The sequence below is a fragment of the Ranitomeya variabilis genome, chromosome 1 (assembly GCF_051348905.1).
Source record: "Ranitomeya variabilis isolate aRanVar5 chromosome 1, aRanVar5.hap1, whole genome shotgun sequence".
In the NCBI taxonomy this organism is placed as follows: Eukaryota; Metazoa; Chordata; class Amphibia; order Anura; family Dendrobatidae; genus Ranitomeya; species Ranitomeya variabilis.
Genome location: NC_135232.1, coordinates 269,567,946 through 269,585,535, shown reverse-complemented (window position 1 = coordinate 269,585,535; position 17,590 = coordinate 269,567,946). Strand labels below are relative to the sequence as shown.

The following is a 17,590-nucleotide window of genomic DNA, read 5'->3' as shown; positions in this document are numbered from 1 at the left end:
CACTGCTCGGGGTCAGCTGTTCCCACAAGAGGATTTGGGGAGTTTTTCTGCGCCTATTAGTTACATAATAGGGAATGCATAACTTCTCAAAGTTAGCTAGTATGAGGTAAAGTGGGGCAGAAGGCCGTATTTATCGTGCGAGGATGGTGTCACAGTGCAGGGACTGGCCTGGCAGCTCTCCTGACCTGAGCGTGACCTATTTCTAGGCAGCTGTCACGCTCCAGGTCAACAGGGCCGACAGCCAGTCCGAGGGTTCCAATGCAATCCTCGCACGAGAAATACGCCCGTCTGTGTGAAAACAAGTGGTCACCTATCCACAGGATCGGTGGAGGTCAAACCGCTGGGAGCCATACCAATCGGCAACCATGTAACAAAATTGAAGGGCAGGTCAGACGCGCAACCATCACTCCATTCATTCTACAGGGGGCTGCCAAAAATGGCTGAATGCAGCACTCCGCAACCCCATAGGAAATAAATAGACCAGCAGTCCAGTCTAAGGCCGCATACATCAGAGCGAGATGGGACCTCAGTGCCCGGACTGGCCGGCAGCCCTCCTGACCCCAGTGTGACCGCTTCATATATTTCTGTGCAGATGTCACACCCGGGTGGGGAGGGCGGCCGGCCAGTCCGTGCACTGCGGTCCGATCTCGCTCCCATGCATACGTCCATCTGACTGCGCCCTGTTCTCCCAATGTGTGCACATCCTAGTGCTCGGACCTTCACCAATCTGGAAAAAGAACTTATTTTTACCAAACAGCCCCTTTAAGCCCATAAGTGGGGGGTCATAACTTAGGGGTAGCTCTGCCTGACACTGTTTATGGGGGAACTCTGACTGGGCATGGGGCATTGTACTTTTATAGGGGCACAGCTTTCAGGGAGAAGCTTATGACTCCTAGAATCCCTTCATGACTGACACTAGATCCTAAAATGGCCATGTGTGTCATCCTCCACCTCAGTGCTACAAGCCCCGGCCAGCAGCCGCCGCACGGCCACACAGTCAGCGCTTCCTACAATTGTCAGACGTCCTAAATTTAAAGACTGATGTAATCTATTGGTGACACTGACGTCACTGGCTAAGACCACCCTGCAGGGCACGGCAGCCAATAGGAAGGCAGAACATTTAACGTTCGCTGACGTCGAAGCCTAGCGGCGTGTGATTGGCTGCCGGGGCAGGTCGCTGGTAGGACGACCATATGAATACGCGCGCTCACGTCTGCCCCAGGAAAGTGACAGCAGCAGCATCCAATAGTGGAAAAGCTGCCGGCTTCTGATTGGCTGCCGCTCGGCGATGACGCGTATCCGCTTGGCTGTATGTGAAAGCCTGCAGTCCCTCCGCCATCTTTACTGTCTCCCCAGTAGTCTCGTAGAGCAGTGCAGGGAGGGGACCCAGGCGGCTGAGCTCCAAACCGCGCGGGCCTGACAGGACCTGCAGCTTCCGCCGTGGCCATGAAACCCAGAGCAGCCGAGGGAGACGCCTGTCAGTAGCCGCCTCAGCAGCCGCCTCTCCTCTCACAACTGTTCGCTCCAATTGTCCCGGGCGATTGCGCTCATCATGTCGTCCGCTCGCTTTGACTCGTCGGATCGTTCGAGCTGGTACTTCGGGCCGGTGTCGCGACAGGAGGCTCAGACGCGACTGCAGGGACAGCGGCACGGGGTCTTTCTGGTCCGCGACTCGTCCACCTGCCCCGGGGATCACGTGCTGTCCGTCTCCGAGAACTCGCGGGTGTCGCACTACATCATCAATTCTCTGCCCGGACGGCGCTTCAAGATCGGGGACCAGGAGTTCGACAACTTACCGGCCCTGCTGGACTTCTACAAGATCCACTACCTGGACACCACCACCCTGATCGAGCCGGCGCCCAGGTGAGTGATGGCAGCTGCAGGCGGTCAGTGCCGGACACCTGTCAGTCTGCTCCTATCACAGGGGTGCCACTGAGCACGTCACACTTAACCCGATATGTGCACAGGGCTGACAACCTTTGCCCCACTTCTTCATGTCACCGAATGTTTATTGATCTAGTGATCCCCAACCAAGACTATCGGTCCACCTGATCTAATAACCTTACTCTGTGCTGTAACTGATGAAGGTCTGATGTAAGAACGAACCTTTTACTTACTACTAGTATGGACAACATTAAATTATCTGTTCACTTAAGTTGAGTGCCGAGTCTCTTAATATATGGCTCCTATCCCTGCATAGGGGTAAGCTCTCGATCTCTGGGGTCCCGGCACTGGTGCCCCGCCGCACCGGTCTCTGGGGTCCCGGCACTGGTGCCCCGCCGCACCGGTCTCTGGGGTCCCGGCACTGGTGCCCCGCCGCACCGGTCTCTGGGGTCCCGGCACTGGTGCCCCGCCGCACCGGTCTCTGGGGTCCCGGCACTGGTGCCCCGCCGCACCGGTCTCTGGGGTCCCGGCACTGGTGCCCCGCCGCACCGATCTAGAGACCTGTGTGGCCGATCATTCGCACATCGGCTCTATTCACTTTAAATGGGACCAGACCCCACTGAGCACCGCTGTCTGCTGGCCTCCAGGACCCCCTAACAATGACTAGGGCAGTGCACGTGTTTAATCACTGCTCTATTCCGTCTCTTGGAATTAGTTGGGGTCTCGGGGTAGGGGAACCCCAGCGATCGTGGTTATCTGCTATGTTTTGCTTTGTGGCTTATTCCTCATGGGGCTTGCGTTAATCAGGGGCACGATCCGGGATGCCCAGTCTCCAGCATTGGCAGTCGGGTCTACCCTGGAGAGGAGATATGCCCATACCTATAGGCTACAGCAGAAAGTCTCATACAAGGCTCTATGATTGGATGCCACCTCCTATTTTACGTTGGCGATCACACACATGGCACATCTAGATGTCCGTACAAATTGGTCTGGGATCGGACAGCAATGCACGGACTGACCGCAGGTCTCCTGACCCGAGTGTGACCGCTTCATGTATGTCTATGACTCTGTCGCACTCAGTTTGGCAGAGCCACGGCCGATTTGTACGGACCCTTACTTTGGCTGAGCATACTGGCAGTTGTAGTTGTCCCTTGCTGCTGGCCTCTGCTATAGTCTCTGGGGTAAATTGTATAAGTTGTTTCTGTGTAACTAAATAGCTGTGAATGTAAATTGTTGCTCCGCCGTGTACACAAGCAGCGGCAGGTTTACACTTGGCAGAGCTGTTTGCCATTCCTGGGCATTCCCAGATTTGTGTTTCCACTCTTTGCCGGCGGCCTCATTACCCCCGCTGGTTCCTACTTAGTTCAGTGACACAATACAAGTTGCTGATGCGGAGATTGCTGGTTTCACATCCCCGGTGCTAATCTGCTGAGCCGTTCCTGCTGCTGGGAGCCGGCGCTTACATTAAACCAATCAATAGTGTCTGGGATAGTGGATGTGCTCGGCTTCTGATGGCACTGTTGTCAGTGTGTCCGATAGCCCTCCATACTCCGGACTGCGGTATACTTTGCTCCCTGGGACCACTGCATTGCATCACTCTTGGCAGCTGGGCAAAGTATCCGGAGCGTGTAGCCGCACATGGACCCAAGCGAGCAGCTGGCATAATCTGAGGCTGATGCCTTTAGCTTCTCCTAATCTGATAATTGAATTAGATACCTCCTATTATTGTATTTATTTGCTAAACTCATTTGTGGAATGTGATTACTCGGATTTTGGGTCCTTGTTATCGGAGCCTTAAGTTCTGCCTGACACGCGAGTCTCTGAACTATTACCCCTTATAGTAAGGACAGAAGAAACTTGTGTTAGTCTGCCAGGAATATGTGATGGACTCTGCCCCAGGTAGGCTTGTCACCGTCTTTGGTCATCCACTTCGCCTTAACATTTAATTTCTAATTTTAACAGATATCCAAGCCCACCCGTGGGGACTGGTCCTGCCTCTGGGGTACATGCAACGGAGGAGAATTTGGAGTGTGTACGGACTCTTTATGACTTCCCTGGGAATGATGCCGAGGACCTTCCTTTTAAGAAAGGTGAAATGTTAATAATTGTAGAAAAGCCAGAGGAACAATGGTGGAGTGCCCGGAACAAGGACGGTCGTGTTGGGATGATCCCAGTGCCCTATGTGGAGAAGCTGCCTCGTGTGTTTCTTCAAGGAATGATGGGCAACAGGAATTCAAATAGCTATGGCATCCCCGAGCCTGCACATGCCTATGCACAGCCTCAGACTCCCAGCCCTCTGCCTGCCTCTTCTACCCCTCCAGGCGCCGTCATCACCCCATTACCATCCACGCAGAATGGACCTGTCTATGCTAAAGCCATTCAGAAACGAGTTCCTTGTGCTTATGATAAGACAGCCCTTGCATTAGAGGTAAGTCTGTATATTGTAGCTGAGGTTTTTTTTTTTTTTTACAGAGCTGTCTGTTTTTTTTTTTTCATTGCAAAAAGTTAATGGTTTATTGATTTTCAGTCCATTATGTCTTCAGTAAAGAGCAGAAGTTGGAGAATTGTTTAATGCAATGAAAGCAAGCCAGAGAAAATAAATCCTCCCCCTGTCCTGTGCCTCACACCTGTTCCTGGTCACTGCCTGCTAATGTTACCCTGAGCCCATGAGAAAAGGGTAGTAAGTTTAGGTAGCTCGTGTTTGACAGACTCTTTGGACATTGACCAACCTTGTGTGTATTGAATTGCCATATTTCTGACTAAGGCCACCTTCAGTATTTGGTCAGTATTTTACATCCGTATTTGTAAGCCAAAACCAGGAGTGGGTGATAAATGCAGAAGTGGTGACGTGTTTCTGTTAGGGTATGTGTCCACGTTCAGGATTGGATCAGGATTTGGTCAGGATTTTTCATCAGTATTTGTAAGCCAAACCCAGGACTGGAACAATTAGAGGAAAAGTATAATAGAAACATATGCACCACTTTTGCATTTATCACCCACTCCTGGTTTTGGCTTACAAATACTGATGTAAAATCCTGACCAAATCCTGATGCAATCCTGAACGTGGACACATACCCTTATACTTTTCCTCTGATTGCTCCACTCCTGGTTTTGTCTTACAAATACTGACCAAATATTGAACATGTGAACGTGGCCTAAATCTAAACAGATGATTTATCTAAGTGGACATTCATATCACAGATGTTATTGTTGTGTGTACAGGATGTGCCATAAGTGTTCATTATATGGGAGTTTCATAGCTGAAAGATGGCTCACAGCAGCTGCGAATGGAAGTCCAGCTGCACATCCGATTTCTCCTTATTTCTGACTATTGATGTTCTCCTAGCAATGCCACTGGTCAGCACCTAAGACCCTTGAGTGTTTGTGTCTTTAAACCAGGGGTGGGGAATCCTTTTTTTTTTTTTTTTTTTCTGCGAAGGGCCATTTTGATATTGATACCATCTTTCGGGGGCCGCACAAACTCCACCCACAAAGTACATCCTGACTCTGGCACTGGTTTCAGGACGTAATCTTTCATTGCATGCCCTTCAGTGTTCAGTAGTGAACACGAACACTGCATGTGTGTGCTTACAGAGCAATAAGAAACTAATGTGCTGTTTGTAATCAAAATACAGCTCCTTGCCCAAGAATGCGGTCCCTGAAACCCTGCACAGGGGGCCTGGTAAAGGTTCCCCACCCCTTTCCTTAAGCTAAAGGGACTCTCAGCACATCATGACTGATGAAACAAAGTACAGGTGCTGTGTGAAATATAGTGGGGCCAATCATTTATATACACCTTCACACCTCGATTTCCATCTATCTCTTCCCTTCTCTGGTTCTATGAAGCCAGAGCTGTCAATCAAAGGGAGGGGGGTGGAGATAGAGGGGGGAAAACAGGCAGGTGGGAAGGTGTATATAAATGACTGACCACACCATGATTCACACAGCAGCAGGACTTAGTTTGACCAGTCATTCTGTGCTATCAGTCCCTTTTAAGGCTACTTTCACACTAGCGTCGTGCACTGCATGTCGCTATGCGACGTTGCGGCGCACCGACGCTAGCTGTGAATGCGCTGCACAACGGGGGCAGCGGATGCAGTTTTCCAACGCATCCGCTGCCCCATTGTGAGGTGCGGGGGGGCGGAGTTCCGGCAGCGCATGCGCGGTCGGAAATGTTGCAGACGACGCACCAAAAAACGTTACAAGCAACGTTTTTTGGTGGCGACGGTTGCGACGTGTGGCAATGCGTTGCTAATAAAAGTCTATGGAGAAAAAACGCATCCTGCAAGCACTTTTGCAGGATGCGTTTTTTTCTGCAAAACGACGCATAGCGACGTGCAGTGCACGACGCTAGTGTGAAAGTAGCCTAAGGCTTTGTTCAAGTGGCTGTATCTCACGGTCCATATACTGACCCCAATACCTGTACTGACCATGGGTCACCTGGCCTGAGCTAACAGCCTCCATAAATTCTTATGAGGTTGTGTGTTCATATCAGGAGATCTGCTTTCAGTCCCAACACCATGGACTGTGAAGTACAGCTGCCTGAACCAGCATAGCCTCATACATACCTGTAAGGTCATTTCAGGAGACCTGCGACTAGTCCGTGTATCACAGTCCTTACTGAGAGCACGAAATATAGCTGTCTAAACCAACAGAGAGAGAATATATTATCTATATATCTCTACCTATGAGGCTGTTGGGTCAGATTAGGAGGCCCGTGGTCAGTCCTGGCATTTTGATCAGTCTAACACTTGTAGGTTTCAGGTTGTGCGGCTGCATAAAGATTTCTAACACTCCCTTATAATTAGGTCTGTGCCATCTTATTATATCAAGTGTGTCAATTAGTACCATAATCACGCAGGTCTCCCAGGAATCCTATTCTAATTAGGTTGCTGGCTGGGAAGAATGAAGCACTTTGGAAGGTTAACAAGTAGGTCGGTTGTTCTAAGTGAACTCCCAGTGAGCATCGTGACAGAGCCGATGTGCAACGCTCCATAGTCTCGCCTTCTAGGCTTGTCTGCTTTTAATGCTAATAGTTGTAGACATTAGACTGCTTTTTTTGGGGGTAATATCTGTTGGATGTTGCGTTATCCCCCAATCTTGCAGAGTAGGACACAACCAGTGTCAGTAGGCGTAAGAACTCTACTCTTGGTAATGACATGCATAAGTACACGTCACATGGATGCAGAGCCATATCTGAAATCCTGATTACTTCTCATAATTTCTAACACTGCACTTTTGTTACTATTGAATGTATTCATAGACCTCCTGACCTTCCCCCATTTATCCCTTAGGTCCATATATGTTGGACTTTTTGCCTTTTATCATTGCATGGAGTATTGCAGAGGGTTGTGCTATTCCACATAATATAGAACTATATATGTATGTTTTGTTTGACACATGGGAGCACTGGGAGCATCCGTGTAGGGTAAATATGGCATTTATGTTCCGCCGGCTCCTCCGCCCAGTGATCATGAATGTGCTCCTTCAGAAGAATGGAGCCTGGGGTTATCAGACAGAACAGCTTGGGTGAGTCAGTGGGCAGAAAGCGCTGGCTCTATCGGTAGTATATAGTAATAGGAGGAAGTGACACATGGCAGAATACAGCCTCATTGACTCGCAAGTAAGTGCTCGCAGGTGGAACAGGGAGGCATCTGTGGATTTTTCGGAGTCACTTTACCCTCCCTGAAGGCATAGATTCCAGTAATAACCATTGGGCGGCCGATCATAGGAAGCTACCTGCAGGCTTCTGACGGGTGTGGTGTAAACCTGTCTTCTCCAGGATTTCTAGTAAAGAGAGGCGAGTCAGGGCTTGTTGGTGTCGCATTTCCCCAAGGACGCCTTTATCTGCTTTGCATAACTTGTTACAGTTATACAAGCATCAATATTGCTACATAACAATGCAGATTTAACACGTGCTGTGTAGCACTGTTGTGACATTGGGTGTCCTTTTTTTTGTTTAATTTCAAAAAGGGACAGCAGTTCTGTAAGGTGATGCGCATGTGATGCGGATAACTTCCACTGCAAAACCACAGAAAGAATCCTTGTGGATTTCACCCTACTCCCATCACTAAGCATTGAATAGGGTGCAATCCGCAATGAAGATCCGCACAAGAATGCGCATGCTGCAGAGTTGAAATCGGCACCATGCTTTAATTTTTGTGCAAAGCGGTTTTTGCCCCGCAACTTATTTGTATTGTACGGCAATTGCTGCACATTTGTGATGTGTCTGCACCGCAAATCCGCGACGTGTGTAAAATAACTCTGCATTAGACATACTGGAAGAAATGCTCCTTACAAAGTAATCTCACATTTCAGTATGATGGAAGCCTATTGTCTACGTGTTATCTGCTAAGGAAGGGGCCAAAGGTTGGTGCACAGTGTCTGTACACGACGCGTAGTAGGGAGTTTTCCACAGTTTCTATAGTGTGTAAAAGGTTACAGTATAATTCTGATGAAACCTAACCTGGTTTTGTAGAAATCTCATCACAGTAAATCTTACACTGATTGTCCTTGTGTCGGAGGGTATGCTCATACGTTGAGTTTTTGCAGTGTTTTTTCTGCAAAAAAAAAGCATCTGTTGGAAGGTACAATGCAGCATTTTTACTTGCTCATTTTGTGTTCATTAGAATGGGTGAAATAAGCTGGGAATCATAAACGATTGACATGCTGCAGGTTTAGAAACAAAAACACGCATTAGTTAAAATACACAAGGAATAAAAAGGCCGAAAAATCGAAATAAGCTCTAGTCACCCAACACTAACATCTGTGGGAAAATGAGATGTGCCAGGGCTAGGAGGAGGACGCAGCGCTGGAGCTCTGTAAGTGCATGCAAAGTATAATAATGAGAGAAGCTCGCCGAGCTGCATAAAACACTTCCTTTATTTCTAAAATAAGTGCACATCGTTGGAGAGATGGTTACATGGGGTGGGTCTGGGTAGTGGCTGTTTAGCACTCACTTGCGCTAAATCTGACCAGAGTCCACGTGAAACTGTTACCCAGTCCTACGCCATGTCATTCTGCCGTGATGTGTTGAAATTTATTTTGGAAGTAAGGGTATGTGCACACGTTCCGCATTTTGCACGGTTTTTTTTGCGGTTTTCCGCTGCAAAAAACGCTTAAACACATACATTAAGCATGCCATCATTTTGAATGTATTCCGCAATTTTTGTGCACATGTTGTGTTTTTTTCCGCGATAAAAATGCATCGCAGAAAAATACGCATTGGGAAGCTCCAAAAAAAAAAAAAAAAGCGTGAAAAATCCGCACAAACGCGAGAAACACATGGATTTTCTGCATAAAATCTCCGGTTTTGTTCAGGAAATTTCTGCATAAAATGCTGATGTGTGTACATACCCTAAAGGAAGTTTTTAAGTAGCTTGGGGAGTTCCCTAATTTCTTCTCTCGTTATTAAAAAGTAGTATGTGCATGAGACTTGAAAAATCTCATTAATTTTTCTGGTGCTGTAAAATGCAATAGTTTATTTAAGCCCAAAAAATGCACTGAACATTTTTTGTTTTTGACACTGGGGTTTTTTTCTATTTGGGATTTAGAGTGTCATCTACTATGTAATTGTCTAAGGGTCACTTCCGTCTGTCCTTCTATCTGTAACGGTTATTCGTTCGCTGATTGGTCTCATCAGCTGCCTGGTCGCGGCAGCCATGACAATCGGCGACGTGCACAGTCCGGAAGAAAATGGCCGCTCCTTACTCCCCGCACTCACTGCCCGGCGCCCGCATACACCCCTCCGCTCACCGCTCACACAGGGTTAATGCCGGCGGTAACGGACCGCGTTATGCTGCGGGTAACGCACTCTGTTACCGCTGCTATTAACCCTGTGTGACTAAGTTTTTTACTATTGACGCAGCCTATGCAGCGCCAATAGTAAAAACATCTAATGTTAAAAAAAAATAAAAAATGATTATATACTCACCTGCGCCGCCTGTCCCGCTCCTCGCAATGCAACCGGCACGTTCCGGTCGCACGGGTGGTCTGGCAGAAGGACCTGCCATGACGTCACGGTCATGTGACCGCGACGTCATCACAAGTCCTGCGCGGAAAGGACCTGCCGTGACGTCACGGTCATGTGACCGCTACACGGTCATGTGACCGCGACGTCATGACAGGTCCTGCACGACAAGGACCTGCCGTGACGTCACGTGGCCGTGACGTCACGGTCATGTGGCCGTCGTCCTCACACCCTGGGACCGGAAGATGCCGCCTGAACCCCACACAGGCGACAGTGCTACAAACGCGCCTGCGGAAGGTGAGTATGTTTTATTTTTTATTTTTTTTAACCTGTGTCATACGTGGCTGGGCAATATACTACATGGGCTGTGCAATATACTACGTGGCCCTGTGCTGTATACTACGTCACTGGGCAATATACTACGTCACTGGGCAATATACTACGTGGCTGGGCAATATACTACGTGGCTGGGCAATATACTACGTGGCTGGGCAATATACTACGTGGCTGGGCAATATACTACGTGGCTGGGCAATATACTACGTGGCTGGGCAATATACTACGTGGCTGGGCAATATACTACGTGGCTGGGCAATATACTACGTGGCTGGGCAATATACTACGTGGCTGGGCAATATACTACGTGGCTGGGCAATATACTACGTGGCTGGGCAATATACTACGTGGCTGGGCAATATACTATGTGGCTCTGCTGTACTACGTGGCTGGGCAATCTACTACGTGGCTGGGCAATCTACTACGTGGCTGGGCAATCTACTACGTGGCTGGGCAATCTACTACGTGGCTGGGCAATCTACTACGTGGACATACATATTCTAGAATACCCGATGCTTTAGAATCGGGCAACCATCTAGTGTTTTAATAAAGCTGCTTTGATTTTTGATACTTCCTGGTATTTCACTTTGACAAAACTTTGATAGCCATGTAAATTGCATGCATTTAGTGCGTTTTTGCATATGCAATTTTTTTTCTGTGGTTTTTCCTTATTTATTGCATTTTTATAGGGGAAATCTGAAAGTCAAACTTTGCGCTCCTGCAAGAGAATTTGACATGTTGTGGAATTGAAACCCGTTGCGCAGGTCATTTTATACCGAGTGAAAAATGAAGCACTGTGGGTCATGTGATTTCTAGAAGTTTCATCCTGTGTGCTGGAACTGTAAGGCTACTTTCACACCTGCGTCATTTCAAATGAGTCGCAATTCGTCGTTTTGGGGAAAAAAATGGATCCTGCAAATGTGCCCGCAGGATGCGGTTTTTCCCCATAGACTTGTATTGCCGACGGATCACGACGTATGGCCATCGCGTCCGTCGTGCACTGGATGCGTCGTGTTTTGGCGGACCGTCGGCACGAAAACGTTAAATGTAACGTTTTTTCGTACGTCGTGTCGGACCTTAGAGTGGGCAGTGGATGCGTTGAAAAACTGCATCTGCTGCCCACGTTGTGCCGAATTTGCACAACGTACGTCTGGCCGACACTTTGCGACAGCCCCGTACCGACGCAAGTGTGAAAGAAGCCTTAGACGGTGTAGTTTGTTTTGCGGGGATATGGATAAATCTTTTTTGAATTCGAGCAACATACCTCGGAGTACCAAAGACAACTGCAGCAGGGTACAGGAGACTCCCATACAGTAGATGGTCAGGGAGTGCGGCTGACTTTAAGGGTATGTACACAATCAAGAGTTGCTGCTGGTTTGACGCTCCGTATTTATGCAGCGTCAAACCCGCAGTGGCTAGATGTCACAGCATAGTGGATGGCATGTCCGCTATGTGACTGGTCACCAGCAGATTACCTGCGGAAACCAACATGCGGTGCTTCTTTCAAGAACGCAGCATGTCAATTTCTCAAGAGAAACTACATCAATAGAATGTATTGGATGCGCTGCGTCCAAAGCGCTGCTGGTTTTGGAGCGTGGGCACCCGGCCTAAAGGGATTGTCCAGCACACCAGTGTAAACGGTGCTCCATGTGCTGTGGCCGCTCCGGAGTATCGTACCTTGTCTCCCATACTCTTGAATAGGACAAGGTGAAGTACCTGGGAGCGTAGACCTACAATATATGGAGCCGAAATTGCACAGCTCCATACCTTCAGCCACCGATGGAGCAGATTACAGCTGATCTGGGGGGTTTGGGGATGATCAGACCCACACCAATCTGATAATACTGACCTGTCGTAATAGGGCACCAATGTTTTATCCTCAAATTCTTTAATGTGTTTAAGGATTTTAACAGGCCAAGCACACAGCGTTTGGCTGACAGTAGTGATCTACACTGACCCCTCTGCACATATACATGGGAGTAAGTCACTGCCTAACTCCTCTCCATCCACTCATACTATGTGCACTGCTGAGTGTGTTTATGTATGGGAGCGGTCAGTGGATTTTGCTTTTAGCCAAGTAAATATTTGGCCGGGAACTATCAAATGTGTATGACTAGCTTGGATCCGTCATACACATGAGACTACAGTCGTCAGCCTGACTTTGTTTGTCCAACAATATGATGCTTGTGGGGACCTCCAGGTCCAGACAGAGGATGAGGCAAAATTGAAACCTTCTGACCTTTTGGTTCCCCTAGGGATTTGCCACTACTCTAGATGTCGACATCAGCTTAGTCCCCTCTTTCCATCCCTGTGTATGGGGCAGTTGGGAGTAGTGCCAGTCAGTCAGTTTCACTTATCCCGGTTACCTTTGCGTAGAACATCCGTCTAGATTAGAAGGGTCTCCTGGTAAGCGGATCAGTGGGACACTGCAGTAGTAATGAGGAGAGATGTGTAACTAGTCAGATGGGACAGAAATCCACATTTGTTCTATTTCTAGAATTCTAGTCCTAATTTCACTGCACAAGTAATTTGCAAATCTTCCGCTGACTTAATTATTTTTTTTTTCCCCTCTTAGGTGGGAGACCTAGTGAAAGTGACCCGCATGAATATTAATGGCCAATGGGAAGGAGAAGTGAATGGCCGAAAAGGGCTTTTTCCCTTCACACATGTGAAAATAATTGACCCTCAGAATCCGGATGACAATGAGTGACTGGACCAGTCTCCTCGCGGCTTGTTTTGTTCTTTCCTCCTTCCATGCCCTTTTGAAGCTTCTCTGGCCTATTTTTCAACTCTTTCAGCTGCCTGGTTATTTGACACTTCTGAAAATAACACACGCCGCAGAGTTCACCTACTGACGCATGTAACATAGCTGTGTTTGTCCATGATGCAGAGCTGCTGCTTACCACGTGTTCAAGGGTCTGAACAAGCTTATGTAGACATGCCATGCTGCCAGCCGCTCATCCTGTTACCGTGGAGAACAATGCGTGGTGGCATTCCGACCCTTAGGATTGTTTTTTGTTTTGTTTTTTTCCTCATGAACTATTTTAAATCATGCCTAACTAATTCGTGTTTTATTGACTCACACATTGCTACAAAATAGTGATTTCTAGAAATGACCTGCTTCAGTAATTTTTGATAACAAAGATTATCTGTGCCCGATCTGTTGTGATCTCTACAGTCCCTGTTGCTTGTGGGGAGGTGTAAGTGTGTGATAGTTAATCTGAGGCCTTTATTTATACCGCAAACCATGGCAATTGTCGTTCTGCACAGGAATTTAAGATGACTACTTACCCTTTCAAATGCAGAGTCCTGTCGCTGCACTAGAAAGCTGCCACCTGCCCGCGCCGCCAGCGATGATTGGGATTCCAGTTTTCTATTGCGCTCTGTGACAGCGTGATTCTTCCCTAAACTTCTTGGTGCCATTATCAGTTTGTACTGTGAGGTGTTTAGCAGGTAGAATTTGGGGAATCTCCTTTTAGTGAATGTGATTTTCTGGACTTCTTGGCATCCATCATCAGAATGATAATGACCTAACCTCTCCTCCATTGTCGAATGTCCTTTATTGCCTAAGAATCCTCTATTTAATAGTTTCTGCATGTGTTCCGATCGGCTGGATATCCCAGATCCATTCATTTTAACTCCTTTGTTGGCCTTTTTATGCAGGGGGGCACTAGTGCTCTGTTGCAGCGGAATAGCACAAAAGGAGGAGACGGATTCTCACACAATGAGCCAACTCCTTACGTTTGTCTGAATCTTGTTTTTGCCCACTTTTCCTGGAACGCTGCAAAAAGACTATGCAAGGGAAAATTGCCTTGGCTCCAGATTTAGGGGTCTTAAATCTAATTTCCAGGCCTCTCCGGCAGCAAGAGTTGGTTTTCCTCCATTTGGAGGAATAAGAACCTGAGGGCATCGTCTGTCTGAGGTCACAAGAAGTATTCGGCCCTTGTGACCCAGATGAGGTTGTGATGGGGAGCATTAGCTCTTCTTGCTGCTTTATTTTGGTTTGTGTTGGGTCTGGGTCATTTCCAGCTACGAGCCAGCGAGTTGCTACATCGGCCACGCTCTGCATTTGAATTTTTTATTTTCTGGTTGTTTACGAATCCAACAAATGTCGAAAGGGAGTCTGTCACTTGGGACATTTGCTCATGGAGGGCAATGTCTCATTTTATTTTTGTAAAGGGAGGTTAAACTATGTCTGTGCCATTTGTTTTGCTTGTAAATTGTAATTTTATATTGTATTTACCTTTTACAGGAGGGATTTTAAGTTTTCAGTTTCAATGTAATTAACATTTTTAACTGTTTTTCAAGCCATTGACCTCAAGTTCACAAGCAGCAGGTTTTCTTCCTGCGTGATGTGTTCTCTTTAACTGCTTAGAGGGGCGGCCCCAAAAGGTTCCCGTGCTTCGATAGGTTACATAGTATACACATTATTGTAGGTGTACGCTTTTTAACTTCATTTTTGTTTTTTGAAGGGGGGAAGAAATCATAGCTTTTGAGTTTTATTTTTTTTGTGCTGTAAAATTAACAGTATTAAATGACTTATATTCTTAGTATGCATGTTGTCTTCATTGTATGCGTTTATACAAAAGTCACTTGTAAGTGAATGGAGGCATTGGTGATTTTTTTTTTTATGCTGTGCTGTATTAACCCCTTAATGACTGAGCCAATTTAGACATTAATTACAAGGCCAAATTTTACAATTCTGACTTTATGTTGTAGTAACTCTGGAACGCATCAAAGGATCCCACTGATCCTGAGATTTATTTATTTATTTTTTTTTCCATGACACATTGTGCTTCATGATGGTGGTAAAAGTTCTTCGATATGACAGTTTTTGTGGGGGGGGGAAAAAACAGAAATTTGTCGGAAATGTTAATTTTTAAACTTTAAATTTTTGTACCCTTAACCCCTTCCCGACCTGTGACACAGCGTATGCGTCATGAAAGTCGGTGCCAATCCGACCTGTGACGCATATGCTTTGCCACAGAATGATCGCGTCCCTGCAGGCCGGGTGAAAGGGTTAACTCCAATTTCACCCGACCTACAGGGACAGGAGGAGTGGTATCTCCCCCCCCCCCCGTTGCTACAATCGCTCTGATTGGCTGTTAAAAGTGAAACATCCAATCAGAGCAATTTGTAATACTTCACCTATGAAGAGTGGTGAAATATTACAATCCAGCCATGGCCGATGCTGCAATATCATCGGCCATGGCTGGAAACCGTGATCTGCCCCCCCCCACCGGCACCGAACTCCTCCCCAGTCCTCCGTACTGTGTTCCGCTCCCCTCCGTCCTCCTGTCCGCTCCCCCTGTGCTCCGATCCACCCCCCCCCCCCCCCCCCCGTGCTCCGATCTCACCCCCTCATACTTACCGAGCCTCCCAATGTCCGTCCGTCTTCTCCATGGGCGCCGCCATCTTCCAAAATGGCGGGCGCATGCGCAGTGCGCCCACCGAATCGGCCGGCAGATTCGTTAGAGGTACATTTTGATCACTGGGATAAAACCTATTACAGTGATCAAAATAAAATAAAAAAAGTAAATGAACCCCCCCCCCCCCCCCCTTATCACCCCCATAGGTAGGGACAGTAATAAAATAAAGAATTTTTTTCCCCCCACTAGGGTTAGGATTAGGGTTAGGGTTAGAATTAGGCTATGTGCACACGGTGCGGATTTGACTGCGGATCCGCAGCGGATTCATAGCAGTTTTCCATCATGTTTACAGTACCATGTAAACCTATGAAAAACCAAATCCGCTGTGCCCATGGTGCGGAAAATACAGCGCGGAAACGCTGCATTGTATTTTCCGCAGCATGTCAATTCTTTGTGCGGATTCTGCAGCGGTTTACACCTGTTCCTCAATAGGAATTCGCGGGTGAAATCCGCACAAAAAACACTGGAAATCCGCGGTAAATCCGCAGGTAAAACGCAGTGCCTTTTACCTGCGGATTTTTAAAAAATGGTGCGGAAAAATCTCACGAATCCGCAACGTGGGCACTTAGGGTTAGGGTTGGAATTAGTTAGGGTTGGAATTAGGGCTATGGTTGGAAATAGGGTTAAGATTAGGCATGTGGTTAGGGTTATGGTTATCGGTGTGTTGGGGTTAGGGTTGTGGTTAGGGGTGTGTTGGGGTTAGGGTTGTGGTTAGGGGTGTGTTGGGGTTAGGGTTGTGATTAGGGTTATGGCTAGAGTTGGGATTAGGGTTAGGGGTGTGTTGGGGTTAGTGTTGGAGTTAGAATTGAGGGGTTTCCACTGTTTAGGCACATCAGGGGTCTCCAAACGCAACATGGCGCCACCATTGATTCCAACCAATCTTGCGTTCAAAAAGTCAAATGGTGCTCCCTCCCTTCCGAGCCCCGACAAACAGTGGTTCCCCCCCACATATGGGGTATCAGCGTACTCAAGACAAACTGGACAATAACTTTTGGGGTCCAATTTCTCCTGTTACTCTTGTGAAAATAAAAAAATTGCTTGCTAAAATATAATTTTTGAGGAAAGAAAAATGATTTTTTATTTTCACGGCTCTGCGTTATTAACTTCTGTGAAGCACTTGGGAGTTTAAAGTGCTCACCACACATCTAGATTAGTTCCGTGGGAGGTCTAGTTTCAAAAATGGGGTCACTTGTGGGGGAGCTCCAATGTTTAGGCACACAGGGGCTCTCCAAACGCGACATGGTGTCCGCTAACGATTGGAGCTAATTTTTAATTCAAAAAGTCAAATGGCACTCCTTCCCTTCCGAGACCTGCCGTGTGCCCAAACAGTGGTTTACCCCCACATATGAGGTATCGGTGTACTCAGGAGAAATTGCCCAACACATTTTAGGATCCATTTTATCCTGTTGACCATGTGAAAATGAAAAAAATGCGGCTAAAACAAAAAAATTTATGAAAAAAAAAAAGTACTTTTTCATTTCTACGGATCAATTTGTGAAGCACCTGGGGGTTCAAAGTGCTCACTATGCATCTAGATAAGCTCCTTGGGGGTTCTAGTTTCCAAAATGGGGTCACTTGTGGGGGAACTCATGTTTAGGCACACAGGGGCTCTCCAAACGCGACATGGTGTGCGCTAAAGATTGGAGCCAATTTTTCATTGAAAAAGTCAAAACGGCGCTCCTTCCCTTCCGAGCCCTGTCGTGCGCCCAAACAGTAGTTCCCCCTCCACATATGGGGTATCGGCGTACTCAGGACAAATTGTACAATAACTTTTGGGGTCCAGTTTCTCCTTTTACCCTTGGGAAAATAAAAGAATTGTTGCTAAAAGATCATTTTTGTGACTAAAAAGTTAAATGTTCATTTTTTCCTTCCATGTTGCTTCTGCTGCTGTGAAGCACCTGAAGGGTTAATAAACTTCTTGAATGTGGTTTTGAGCACCTTGAGGGGTGCAGTTTTTAGAATGGTGTCACTT

The 17,590-nt window shown here is 47.2% G+C and overlaps 1 protein-coding gene across 1 annotated transcript; it reads left to right on the top strand.

Annotated features, from left to right (window-relative positions):
* Positions 1 to 1,343: 1,343 nt before the first annotated feature.
* CRKL (CRK like proto-oncogene, adaptor protein) lies at positions 1,344 to 14,742 on the top strand. The gene is made up of 3 exons (XM_077293499.1): positions 1,344 to 1,863; positions 3,847 to 4,312; positions 12,765 to 14,742. Exons 1-3 carry the CDS (start codon positions 1,553 to 1,555, stop codon positions 12,897 to 12,899), a joined length of 912 nt encoding a protein of 303 aa, XP_077149614.1. The 5' UTR covers positions 1,344 to 1,552; the 3' UTR covers positions 12,900 to 14,742.
* Positions 14,743 to 17,590: the final 2,848 nt, after the last annotated feature.